The 13,892-nt window shown below is 32.5% G+C and overlaps 1 protein-coding gene across 3 annotated transcripts in view; it reads right to left on the bottom strand.

The window, feature by feature from the left end:
• ATG4C (autophagy related 4C cysteine peptidase) overlaps window positions 1-13,892 on the bottom strand; it is a 69,636-nt gene that overhangs the window by 26,055 nt on the left and 29,689 nt on the right. For all 3 annotated transcript variants that reach the window (XM_015240203.3, XM_031684358.2, XM_006205392.4), the window contains 3 exons: window positions 7,398-7,631; window positions 5,143-5,473; window positions 3,226-3,296 (listed from right to left, as the gene is read on the bottom strand). In XM_015240203.3, coding sequence (XP_015095689.1) covers window positions 3,226-3,296; window positions 5,143-5,473; window positions 7,398-7,631 — 636 coding nt within the window. The remainder of the gene's footprint in view (window positions 1-3,225; window positions 3,297-5,142; window positions 5,474-7,397; window positions 7,632-13,892) is intronic.

A 13,892-nucleotide genomic window follows, 5' to 3' on the forward strand; every position in this document is an offset into this window, starting at 1 on the left:
TGAATACACACTCCAATCAAATGGGCTTTCCCCTCAGAAGTCTACTTCCTTCAGAAACAAGTAAGGCAAAGTAATAATACTTCCACTAGTATACACAACCATTTCTTCCTTATTAAATGCCTCACCCTTCAGCTTCAGTCAACACACACTTATTGAGGGCCAACTATTTATTGAAGTCTTCTATGCCAGGGAAGTATAATAGCAAATAAGATCCTGATTTCACAGTGCCTGGCTCAATCTTTTTTGTGTTCTTCCTCCACTTCCAACGTATGTAAGGGCTATGAAAAAGCCCAGTTCCATAACACAGGCTCACTACAGCAGTGATTCCCAATCAAGTGATTCTGATACCTTTCCCCTACACCTGCTACCTTAACAGTCATTGGTCTACAGGAAGATACAGATAAGCACAGGTGATAATACAAGTGAATTACAAGTGTCATATTTAATGGAGGTATTTCCAAAATGTTACCAACCACAAAATAATAAACTAATTCTACCTGATAGGAATTGGGAAAGGCTTCACCAAAGGTGTAACCTCTGAGTGAGTTGCTAAAGAATGAGTAAGAGTCAACAAAAGGCATTTTAATAATAAGGGGGCAGTCTAAGCAGAGGCAATAATATGTGCAAAGACATGGGAAAAAGATAGTAATATGTCCAAGGAATGGCTTGAAGTTTGACGATACTTTGGCGTATCAACATGGAAGACAGTGTTGGGAGGTGATGCTGGAAATGTAGGTCAGGACAAATGATAAAGGACTTCATATGCTTTATATGTTACAATACTTGAGACTAGACTTAATGAGAAGTCATAGGTTTTTAAATTAGGGGACATGATCAATTTCTTTTGATCAGATGAATCAGAAAGAGAAAAGAAAGAAAGGGAATTCAAATTAAAGTCCAAGGTAGAGGTATGATTTAAACCAATGAGAGTGAAGAAGAGAGAAGAGATTTCAGAAGCATTTTTTTAAGGTATAATTTACTAAGTTTCGGTTGACTAACTAGATATAAGCATCAAGAAGAGTCAAGAATGAATGAGTATGCATGTGGAGATGATACCACTATTGGAGAGAAAATAGAGCACAAGAAAGAATCTAACCCCACAATCTATCAAAATACACTACACCAATATAAACTCTCCTTTTAGAAGTTTAAATACCAATGTTAAAAATCTTAAGATCTACTTCAAGTTACATAAACCACTTAGAAATTGAGTAATATTGTGTTCTTTCATTAACAATATGTAACACAACCAAGGCTGACTGATATCAATAAAAGCACAAAAGGCAAATTCATAAATTTATTAATGATTAATTGTTAAAGCACATCCTTTGGCTTAATTAGAACTCAACACTGCACATTTTATTTGCAAGATTTCCTACCTGAAAAACAAATACAGTACCTGCAAAGTTCATATACTCATCTGAAAACTTAAACTCTCATGTTCACGTGACTATAATCCAATTAACCTTAACAAAAGGCCAAACAAATGCACGTGTATTTGGTAACCATTATTTCCCCACTACAAACACTAGTCAGTTACCAAGATAACCTCAAGCATTTTGTAAATCCCCTTTTATTAAACATAATTGAAGTATACTTAACTTCCCCAAAACATCAATATATTTTATCCTGTTAATAGCATTTTGGTAAAAAATAAATTTAACAACATGAGGTGCCTTATTTTGAAGGTACTTTTATTTTATCAGGAAATTAAGGTCTCTATTTTATCCCCAGCAGAGTTTCAAAATTACTATAGATACTTATCATTAAATGCAATACCTAAAACAATAAAATAAAGCAAAATTCTGGACAAAAGCCACATCATTATCAGATGATTTACTTAAGTACTAGTGAGAATCATATCAAACAGAATTCTCCTTCCTTGAAACACATCCACCAATGAGATGGTACTTGGCAGAAGTGCAGCCCAAGCATATACCTATGTTAAATTTACCCATCTATCATTTTTTTAAGTAGTCATTTTAAATACTGAAATTTTCTTTACAAACTTAATATTGCAACTAATAATTCATAGTATATATTCAACCAAGAAATATTTAATAAGTGCCTACAAAGGGTGCCATGAAGGAAGGAAAATGTGTAAAACATGGTTCCTACCTTCATAAAAATTTACAGTATAACTGGGATAAGCTAAATACATATGAAAAGTCTAACTATAAATGAATGGTGCTGGGAAAACTGGGCAGCTACACATAAAGAATAAAACTGGACCCCTATCTTATGCCATATACAAAAATTAACTCAAAATGGATCAAAGATTTGAATAAAAGAACTGAAACCATAAACTACTAGAAGAACAGGTAGAAAGCTCCTTGACATTGCTCTTGGTGATGATTTTTTAAATTTGACACCACAAAGCAACAAAAGCAAAAATAAATAAATGGGACTACAACAAACTAAAATGTTTCTGTACAGCAAAGGAAACCATCAACAAAAAAAGTAACCTACCAAATAGAAGAAAATATTTGCAAATCATATATCTGATAAGGGGTTAATATCCAAAATATATAAAGGACTCATACAACTCAACATAAAAAAAACCAAATACTCCAATTAAAAATGGGCAGAAGATCTGAAGGGACATTTTGGAAACAATCTAAGTGTCTATCGATGGATTGTGAATAAAGAAAACATCGTACATATATATCAGTGGAATATTATTTAGTCATAAAAGAGAATGAAATCTTGCCATTTGTGATAATATGGATGGTCCTTAAGAGATTTATGCCATGTGAAATAAGTCAAAGAAAGACAAATACCATATGATCTCACCTATATGTGTAATCTAAAAAGCAAAACAAAATGAATAAACAAAACAAGCTCATAGATACAGAGAATAGATTGATGGTTGGCAGAAGTTGGGTGGGGGAATTAAATGGGTGAAGGGGGTTAAATGGTACAATTCCTAGCTATAAAATAAACAGCATGAGGATGTAATGTACAGCATGGGGCTAGGGACTATAGATAGTACTACTGTATTGTCTGTGTGAAAGTTTTCATCACAAGAAAAAAATTCTTGTACTTATGTATGGTGACGTATGCTAAGCAGACATCGTGGTGATTATTTTGCAATTATACAAAGCTGAAGCACTATGTTGTACATCTGAAACTAATATAATGTTATATATCAATCATATCTAAATTTTAAAAAAGGTCTGACCAAATAAACAGACAAAAAGCAGAATCATATAACACATTCCTCACCTGTACAATCCTGCGCAACATAAATAGTTATTCCTTGTAAATCAGGGTGTCTTGCTTCTTCAACTGCTTTTCTAAGAAAATAACAAGCATCATCCTTTAAAATCCTAACTAACATTTCCAGTTAATTAAAGATTAAATTTAAGGGGAAAGAAAGCCATCATTTTCTTGACTTTCCTATTTAACCTACAGTGTCTGCTCTCAAAACTATCATCTGAATGGTATCAAAAATCAGGTCACATTTTTCAAAGTAGAATATTACACTAAATTACTCAAAGAACATTAAAACATAAGTTACAGAAAACATAAAAAAATTCTTGGGAATAAATGTGTGAACCCTGCCTCGACCCCCTCAAAAAGGAATTTGTCTCTAACTCACTTGGCTATATTAAATGTTTTCTAACCAGTGGTTTTACAATATGTTTCAAGGTTTGCTTCACATTAACTTACATCACTGACTAGGAAAGTATGACTATCCTCTGGTCACACTCATGAGAATATTTTTCTTTTCTTTAAACAATAGCATGATTTTTTTTCCCTTCATTCAAAAACCTATATTACTTGAACAAATAAATTTCCTACTTTCAAGTCTTAGAATTCCATAAGAAAACTGCAAATTGAAAAACATTTCCAAGTGAGTATAATGTTCCCAATGGCTCACATGATGTGAAAAAAAAAATCACAACAATTATCTGTAAAAAGAAATTATACAAATTGTAGAAAAATACTTTTATTTAACTGTATCTTTATAATTTTTTAACTTAAAATGCCTTTCACGCATGTTTGTATGTGTTAGTAGAAGAAGGATGGGCAAACTATGGCCCACAGGCCAAATATGACCTGTGGCCTGTTATTATACAGCCTGCAAGTTAAGAATGGTTTTTACAGTTTTCAAGTATTATAAAACAAAAAAAGAAAAGAAAAATGAGTGGTAGAGCCCTTATATAGTCTGCAAAACCTAAACTATTTACCATCAGGTCTTTTACAGAAAAAGTGTTCCAACCCCTGGGGTATAGAACATAATATCTTGAAGAGTAAAACTATGCTTTTATGATTATATTCTTAGAAATGTCATACCAAGCTGGAATTGATATTATTAACAATCCATTTAATAATATTAGGGAAATACTTTTTCAGTTGTAAGCATCTGGCCTATAAAATACAAAAGCCTGTTAATATGCCAAAAAACTGTAATAATTTCAATTTTATATATGATTCTAAGTGGACTAAATTTACTACAACATGCTATACTTGGATGGCATATTAACGATTCAGTTTATAATAATGAGACACACAAAAAAGATAATTAAAAAAATAGTATCCAAAAAAATTGCACATAAAAAGCTGAGGTATAATGACATCTGACTTTTGACTTTTTCCGACTACTTTGAATATCACAGACCCTTTACTTTTACTGTGATATAATTATATTAATAGTGCCATACATTTACAATTCACAAGAATTTGATATGTGCAAAGAAATGCTTGAAAACATCAATTTTGGCTCTTGACATTTCATTACATTATTCAGTACATTACAGCCCCCAGGTTACACTACCAAAAAAAAAAATATATATATATATATATATATGAAATGTTATGCATGTTCCAAGGTGGAGAGAGTTGTTGGTTTTCAGAATATTTCGGTAAGGTAGTCTTATGAAAACCTGGTTAGAAAGAGACTTGGATATCTATACCTATGAGAAAAGAAGAAAAATTTGTCAGTAGATAAATTAAAGGAATGTAACTACAGTCTTACTATGTCTTGTTTTTTCCCTAATAGCAAATGAAATCTCCTTTATGAACATTCTCATACAGGTAGACTTTAAAAATTGCAATAATATATATGCACTGCAAAAACCAGTATCTCTGAGCCTGAGGGCCTCTGTCATAAAATGAAAGATTTTAAAGCAATTTTACCTTAAAATGTGAGCAACCACAGCTGGTCCATACCAATCTCCAGCTTTTTTCCCAGACTTCTTCCCATATTCTATTAGTTGATGTAAACCAAAGAGAGCCAAGGGGGAATCACCAAACCAAGAGATGATTTTCCTGTGATAAATTTCATTTTTCATTTCACGATCATCGGAATATCTCCCGATTGTTTCCTTCAGACACATTGTTGGGGTTTTGAGTTCTCTTTCCCCTGAAAGCGATGCTTCAAATGATGCAGTAAATTTTTTAACAGTGTTGGAAGTCCATGATTCAGAGTCTGAATTTTCAATGTTCAAAGCATCAGGCCAGGTCCAAGCTATAGTAGTTCCAAAGCAAGGTGTTCAGATCTTTTAAACATTTAGACTTTAACAATTCTACTAAAATAAGTATGTAGCATTTAAAGTCATATGAGTTACTAAACTAAAATAGCAAAGTTAGAAATGGGCAAATTTATAAAGACAGAAAGTAGATTAATGATTGCATATGGAGAAGGAAGGGCATTGGGAGTGACTACTGATGGGGTGAGGTTTCTGTGGGGGATGATGAAGATGTCCTAAAATTAGATTATGGTGATAGTTGCAGAACTCTGTAAATATACTAAAACCGCTGAATTGTTGTTCACTTTTAATGAGTGAATTTATGGAATGTAGATTATATCTCAGTGAAGCTGCTTTAATAAAACAAAGGTACGAGCAGAGAAAACATGCCAGTATCTCGAGTGATGTTTACTTCTGAGTGGTAATACTATTCTCTGGACTTTCCTGTAGTTTCTAAAAATGTTTTAATGGGAATATATTACATATAATCTGGAAAAAACTACCAAAATGAAAGAAAAAAAGAGAAAAAACAGTAAACTCAAGTACAAATAAGTGTACAATTCTGGAATACGGTTTTCTTTCCTTTGACAGTGTTGAGTTGTATTCCATTACCAGTACTGCTCACCAGACGTCCAGTCCTGACCACCCAAAGGCACAATAAACATATCCACTAACATTCATAGTATTCATAAGAGAATACTTTCAGAAAGTGGGTTCTGGTTTGGTTATATGTTAAAATAGAAGTTTGACCATGGAAATTTTATATATCTTTTCAATGCTTTTTTTTTCTCATATAATCCTTTCAAAATAACTTAATTATTGTATAGAGAGCAAGATCAATTCTCTAGTAAACAAAAAATTAATAAATGAAGTTATCAGAGATCAAAGATTCAAAAAAAAAAATCAACTATATCCACTACCACACTGTTTTCAATAACAAGACAGTGCCCAAACACATGCAATTTTAAGTTAACAAAATGAGTCATAGATTCAGATCTCTAGTCAGGACTATGAAAAATATTCCAATTCTTGCCTATGATTGCATGAAACTACAAATAAATCATCCTAGAAAAAGTTTAAAAATTCTTTTTCCTTGCATCATCCACACCACTCTTGAATACGTATTCCCTCTAAATGATCTCATCAATAATCCCTGCAGAAAGGTTACTAAATATCTGCCATGCATCACAGGGAAATTGTCTAATACTCAAAAAAATAAAAAGATATTTACTAATAACCAGATATGATGGTCTAAAATGGTAAACTAAAATCCTCCTATAAATTGACACATTATATAAGAATGAACTAATAGAAATGATGAAAAAGGTGACACATTAAAAAAATAGATATTTATAACTTAGGTTATCAAAGACATTTTTGAGTCTAAAAAGCATGAAGATCTTATCAAGAAAATACCTAATCAATTTAACTGATTATAATCATATTTATAAAGATAAAAATAATTTTACATCATTACTGATATGTAGAGAGAAACATAAAGAAACCAGTGCAAAATTTCTTAAGATTTAAATAATGTAAAAATATTAGCTGCTCAATAATTATCTGCTCAAAGTCACTGCTTTTGACCTGCCCAGAATTTACTGAACTGGAAATAATCCAGTGAGTTCAATCGAAAAGAATCAAATAATAACAACAAAATTCAAAGACTACTAAAAACTGAACTCAATTAATTCATAGTGGTAGCCAAGAATAATAGGTATGTTTAACCTGTATTTTTGAAGGGTGAATCATGAAAGTCTAAGTCATACTGTCCCAGTTCAATAAAGATGTTATATGCTAGATTAGTTCTTTAGAAGATATCAGAGAATCAAGAAATTAACCTCAGAGAATTTTATTCAGTTCGCAAGCTGAAGTTCAAATGTAAAAAACAATAGCACCCCCCCCAACAGGTATTTGATTTACCTCTCCCAAGAAAGTGTAGTATGAGTCCTTGAGCCAACAACATCTGGCCAGTTCTTAAAGTACAGCCCCAACCACAGTCTGTTGTCAAAGCTGAGCCTTCTATTTGAGGAAATTCTTCCCTGTAGGTAAGCCATATTCTTGAAATGAAATCTTTACGAAATTCTTCTACATTTCCCGCAATTACATGATCTTCTATAGTACATCCTGATCTTGCAGGTAACAGTTTATTTTCATCTACAAAATAAAAATATAAACTAGTCTAAATACATGCAAAGCAATGTCAATAATGGTATTATATTCCCATTGCTGTTCACATGGAGTATGTCACAATATTTCCAACCCTTTTTTTGTTGTTGTTGAAATACAGTCAGTTTACAATGTTGTGTTAATTTCTGGTGTACAGCATAGTGATTCAGTTATACATATCTCCTTTTCATATTCTTTTTTCATTATAGGCTATTACAAGGTATTGAATATAGTTTCCTGTGCTGTTTATCTATTTTACATATAGTAGTTAGTATCTGCAAATCCCCAACTCCCAATTTGTCCCTCCACGTCCCCCTTCCCCCCCAGTAACCACAAGTTTGTTCTCTATGTCTGCAAGTCTGTTTAACCTTTTTTTTATTTAAATGAAGATAAATCTTTAATTCTGCCTATTCAGATTGTTGTGAAAATCAAATGAGAATGAATGCTGAATGTTTTGTACACTCTAGCACTAATATAAGGTGTTACCAATAACACTGTTAATGATAATATCCTTTATTCCAAATATAATCAACTCTTTTATGAGGGGATAATATAAAAATTTTTTTTGCCTCATTTCACTCAAGATACAGATATTGGTACTCTTTAAAATGAGATTTGCAAATAAAATATCATAATTTGTCAATACGTAAAAATGTAACACATAAACTAGTTTTTAAAATCAAATGAAATGTGCACGTTGTATTTACTGTCATGAATATTTATACTCAAATTATAAAATCAAACTAACAAGCTAGAGTAAGAATATGAAATTCTTAAATATATTGTTATTCTTTTATGTTGAAATACATATTTTTTAAATTGTTGCACCCATATATATCATTTTTAAGTGCTTTTCCAAATTATCTTTAATACAATTTCTATGTGAAAACAATGGTCACTATCTGCCCAATACTTTACAAAACACTGTGCTCAAAGTAAACTAACATTTCTTGATCACTTCCAGAGAGAAAGTCTTAGTCATTTCTCCAACCTCAGCGTGCAGCACAGTGCCTAGCACAAACAGATCCTAATAAATGTTGACTGGTTTGAGTGGGTGAATGGGTAGGAAGATAAATCTCCCTATAACTCTCAATTCCAAGGAATTCAATTTCTAATGCCCTTCTGCAGGATATTAGAGCAGTTTTATCATGCCTTTATTCTTCATCCTTCCTGCACCTATCCCTCTCCAAGCTCATTCTGAAAAAATTACAATCCCCCAAAATTCATAATATTCATCTTAATGGAGCTAAGTTGTAGTATATAGTTGCAATGATAATTTTAAAAACGCAAGTCAAGCCTCCTGTTATCAATGAATTTCTCTCAGTAGTAGACTTTGAATTCAATTACAAATAAAAATGAATGGAAATTGAGTATGGACTACAAATAGGTCCAAAATTTCCACTTTACAGATGTTTAAATTTGAAATTTGATATAATAGTGCATAACTCTCACACCTCATCTTGTGGCTTGCCACACACACTGTTTTCTAATCTCCTACCTTGACAAAGTGATTAATTCCTTATCCCCTTAACATCTAGTCTCCTCTTAATATTTACTCTAAATTTTATGGAAAACTGCTAGTAAGAAATGAACTTTGTTGTCCTGTTGACTTTCCACTATAACACTGCCCCTGCTAATCCACTCTTTGACTGACATTCCTTTCCATGATTTTCATCAATTTTATCTAGAATGATTTTTTTTTAACTTACATCTGCCTCCCCTCCAGACTTGAAGTACACTAGAGTAGAAGAAATATGTTTCTCTTCTGCACCTCTGAATCTTCAGGGCCTAACACAGATTTGTCGGGGTGAATGTAAGATATATGGAACCAAAGGAGAATGGGTTTTTAAATTTTGTTTTGCTTTGATCTTGTTTTCTATGCTGGGAGAGACTTCTGATAAGACATTTATGAAGAATGGGAATGCCTGAAAGAAATGCCTGAAAGAACCATTACAAACAATGAGAAAGAAGGCTGATAAAGGAAATAGAAGAGAACTGTGTAATACTGAGGGTTCAGTCAAGGCTGATTATCTCTATCAAAAATCACAATTAAACAAGCTAATGTGAGAAATAATCAGAAGTAAAACAAATTGCAAAACAAACCCTGTAAGAGTACAGCTACTGTACTTATCAGACATGGGATAAAATAAGTATACACATGTTTTAAAAAATAGAAATCTTTACATATTATGGGTTTGTATACCCACAAAAGGGGTAAAAAATGAAGGAAATTAGCCCCCATAATCAACAGATCTTTATGTTATGTATTTCAAAACTTACAAAACTTCATTAACAACAACAAAAAATCCTTAATATGTTATTCCCTCCATGTCACAATCCCCTTTGTTCTTTTGAACAAATACTCCAATTCTTTTACTTTAACTGTTTATTGTGACTCCTCTTATCTTCAAAACGCATATTTGAATCTATTTTCAAATGCATATTTGATCTTATTTACTGTTATTCTTCCTGCTTAAAAATTATACTTGACTCACTTAAATTTGTGTGCTTTTAAGTACAAGGGCCTCCCTCTCTGAGGATACCAAAACAATTTCTAGAAAGATGTAAGAAGATAGTTTGGGGTTAAACTCATTAGAAAAGAGAATCTAAAAAATGAATAAGAACAGAAATGTGATATTCTTCAGGCTAATGACTAATTCCCTTCATTCTGCATTTAAATATTTTTAGTGAACAGTAAATGTCATATTTCAAAAAATTCTGAGACTATAGTCATATAAAAATAGAGGAATATACTATTATATACTGCTTATAATGGCAAAGATGAAGGAAAACAAATGTCTAACAATAGCAGACTGAATAATTTGTGGTAACTCATACAGTGGAATATTATGCAGCAGTAAAAAATCTAGAACTATACATAACAACATGGACAAATCTTAATAATACAACTTTGAAAGCCATAAGCAAGTCATGGAAACATAGTTTGATTCCATTTTCAAAAAAGACAAAATCAGGAAACATTAAATCCTACCACTTCAGGATAGTGGGGTGTTTTGGCATGAGGAGGGCTGCAATATAGAAGCATACAGAGATTAAAAATTATTCATAATTTTATATTTCTCTTGCCTAATAAAGTTTTATTACTATTCTTGAAAGTATATAAACAAGGTAAACAAAGTTTTTGTCTTCTCTATGTATGAATAATTCATAATTTCAAAATTGTAAATATATGAGAAAATAAAAGTATCAAAATAAAGTAATATTTCTATTAAATAAATTTAATATTTATAATAAAGAAATAAAACAAAGAAGAAAAAGTCCTGCTTCCAGTGGATTCTGTCATAACCTTCATACCTCTTATCCTGGTTCTGAGATAGACATTTGCTACTACGAGGAGAGGTAGGTGAAGATAAGGCCAATAAGCTGAGGTTAGCAGAGTGAGGAGATGAACCGAACACGAGTCCTTGATGATGCCACAGAGGCCCTGATCAAGCAACCATGAGCCATCTCTAGGTCAGGCTTTCTGCTTGTGAATGATAAGCCCTTCTATTGTGTTTTCAGCTATTTGAAGTGTTCTTCCTGCTTATTTGCATCCAATAGCATCCTTTCTAATTTGTCTCTGTGCATAATAGCCTATACTTCTGTTTCATCACAAATATCATAATGGGATAATAATTTTTATAATTACTTAATGTCTCTCATGTACTGGACTGTAAGCTCCTTAAGTGTAAGTACTGTGTCTGCCATTCTTTGAGCAGTAACCCCACTACCTGGCACATAACAGGTTCTCAGTAAATGTTTTTAGAATGAATGAATAACCTTATTCATCTAATCCAGTACTAACAAATACCTAAATCGTTACTAATTTTTTTGTTATTTCAACAAAGCTACAATAAACATCCTTGTACAAGTGTTCTCCACACATACAGAGAATGTCTCTACGGTAAATACTTAAAAGTAGAATTCCTGGGTCCTAACTTGTGTGTATTTTCAATTTTTCTAAGTACTCTCCAACTTCATGAAGAGGTTGTAACAATTTACCTCCCATGAGCAGTGTCTGAGCTCCTCCTACTTCACACCCTTTCTAGCATTTGATATCACGAAACCTTTAAATTTTTGCAAATCTGATGACTAAGAAATATTACCTCATTTTAATCTGCACTCACTCTGTAACTAGGGTGAGCATTTTCTTATGTCTGACTGACCATTCAAGTTTCTACTTAAAAAGCACCTGTTCATTTTCTTGGCTCATTTTTTCTTGGGTTGTGCATGTTTTTAATATTAATTTATAAAAAATGTAATTTTGGTGACTAATCCTTTGTCTAAGATATAGATAGAGAGATGATGGATAGATAGATCTTTGACATATACACACACAGACACACACAAACACATATATACCTATACAGAGAGAAAAAGATTGATAGAGTGTGTGCAAATATCTTCTCTCTCTAGCTTGCTTTTAAATTGTTTATGTTTATAATTGTTCATAATGTGTTTTGTGATACAGATATTTTCATTTTATTTGGTCAAATTCATCAATGTTTTTCCTGTATACGGGGGTTTTTGTTTTACACCGTAAGTTTTCAATATTGTAACCACTAAATCTTTAAAACAATACAATGTGGCTTTGATGCAAAACAAAGGGCCACATTCTGTAAATGTAGTTAGTTGCTTTTAATTTTACTACTTCTACTTTTCTATCCTTACCACCTCAGAGAAAGTCTCTCAAAAGTCACCAGCAATTTCTCATTGACAATCCTACAGCCTCTACTCAGGTTATTTCCTGTTTAACCTCTTTTGAGCATTAAGCACTTTGTCCAAAACTTTCTTCCTGAAAATCTCTTTTCTCAGTCTCTATGATAATATACTATTGTGGGCTTTGTCCTATGTACTGCCTACTCCTTCTCAGTTCCATCCACTGATTCTTCTTCATGAGTATATCCTTAAAGATGAATATTCTCTACCTATACTTTCCATCAACGTGACCTTATCCATTAGTCTCAAATGCTACGTTTTTGAAAGTAACTAACAAATCAATGCCAAACCTCCTACTTCATCAGATTATTTCTGAACAGCCTACTTCAAATACCACGTCCCCACAAAATCCATGCTTCCTCTAGTATACCACATTTAGTTACTAACATCACCTATCATCTAAGATAGTAGCCTTTAAGTCTTCTTTATCTCCTCTGTCTCTCATGACCTCAAATCCAATCATTTGTCAGATGTTACTGAGTCTACCTTAAAATAATATCTCAAATCTATCCTCTCCTTTCCATTTCCACTGCCCTATATCAGAGTCCTGGTATCTTGCCTGACAACTGACTTCCAATCATTCTTCTACACTGCTATCAGTTATTTTTCAAAAGCATATATTTAGTTATGATTATCATGTGCTCCTTCTGGGCAAGATCAGTGTCCTAGCCAGCAAGTTCTCAATACATGATCACTGAATATAATCAAATGAAATCTGGCATTTTGTTGCTTAAAAATCTAAGATAATAATCACTGTAGTTAAGAAGCTGGGTACCCCACCACCTATCTCTGAAAACTGAGAAAACTTGCTTGAACCAAAAATTGTGTGACACACATAGAATTCCAAAGGTAGCCCCCAAGATTTCTGTTAACTCTATATAGCTTAAACTCTCTTGGTCTCCTGACCCTGCTTCTAGCTCCTGCAGTGATTTAAGGTGCCTTTTCATTCTTGATAGCAAATCCATCCACTTTCCAAAAGAACTTCTCTTATTTTACATCAAGCATTTCATGAGCTCACTTGACTTTACTGAAGATGAAGGCATGTAAACAAGGAAACTTCTCAATCAATATGCAGAATCTCACCTCCTTTCTGGCTTTCTCTCCTGTCTACCCCCTTCTTCTTTCCTATATCCCCACTCCTAGTCCAAAACCAAATAGTCTTCTATTTGTCTCATTCATATCTCCCATATCGTTTACTTTTCATCTCTTGAATTGAGGACCCCCAAAAGTTCACTACAAGGACCTGCTCAAAGTATTTCTTCCAAAAAAAAAAAAACTATCCTTAAAAGGAATTCTAACAATTTTTTCTCACACTCCTTTTATCATGAATAATTGTATCATTCAGAATGCTTACATGTACTAGACACATCACTAAATGCCTATGAAATAGGTATCATTAATATTTAGGGATACTAAATAATTTGCCTAAAATAACAACCAATAAGCAAAAGGAGCCAAAATTCAAACCCACACATGTATGACCCCAAAGCCCATAATTTCGTTTGCCAGTAAACAAAGGACCTAACTAAC

This window comes from Vicugna pacos, chromosome 13 (genome assembly GCF_048564905.1).
Source record: "Vicugna pacos chromosome 13, VicPac4, whole genome shotgun sequence".
Taxonomy (NCBI): Eukaryota; Metazoa; Chordata; class Mammalia; order Artiodactyla; family Camelidae; genus Vicugna; species Vicugna pacos.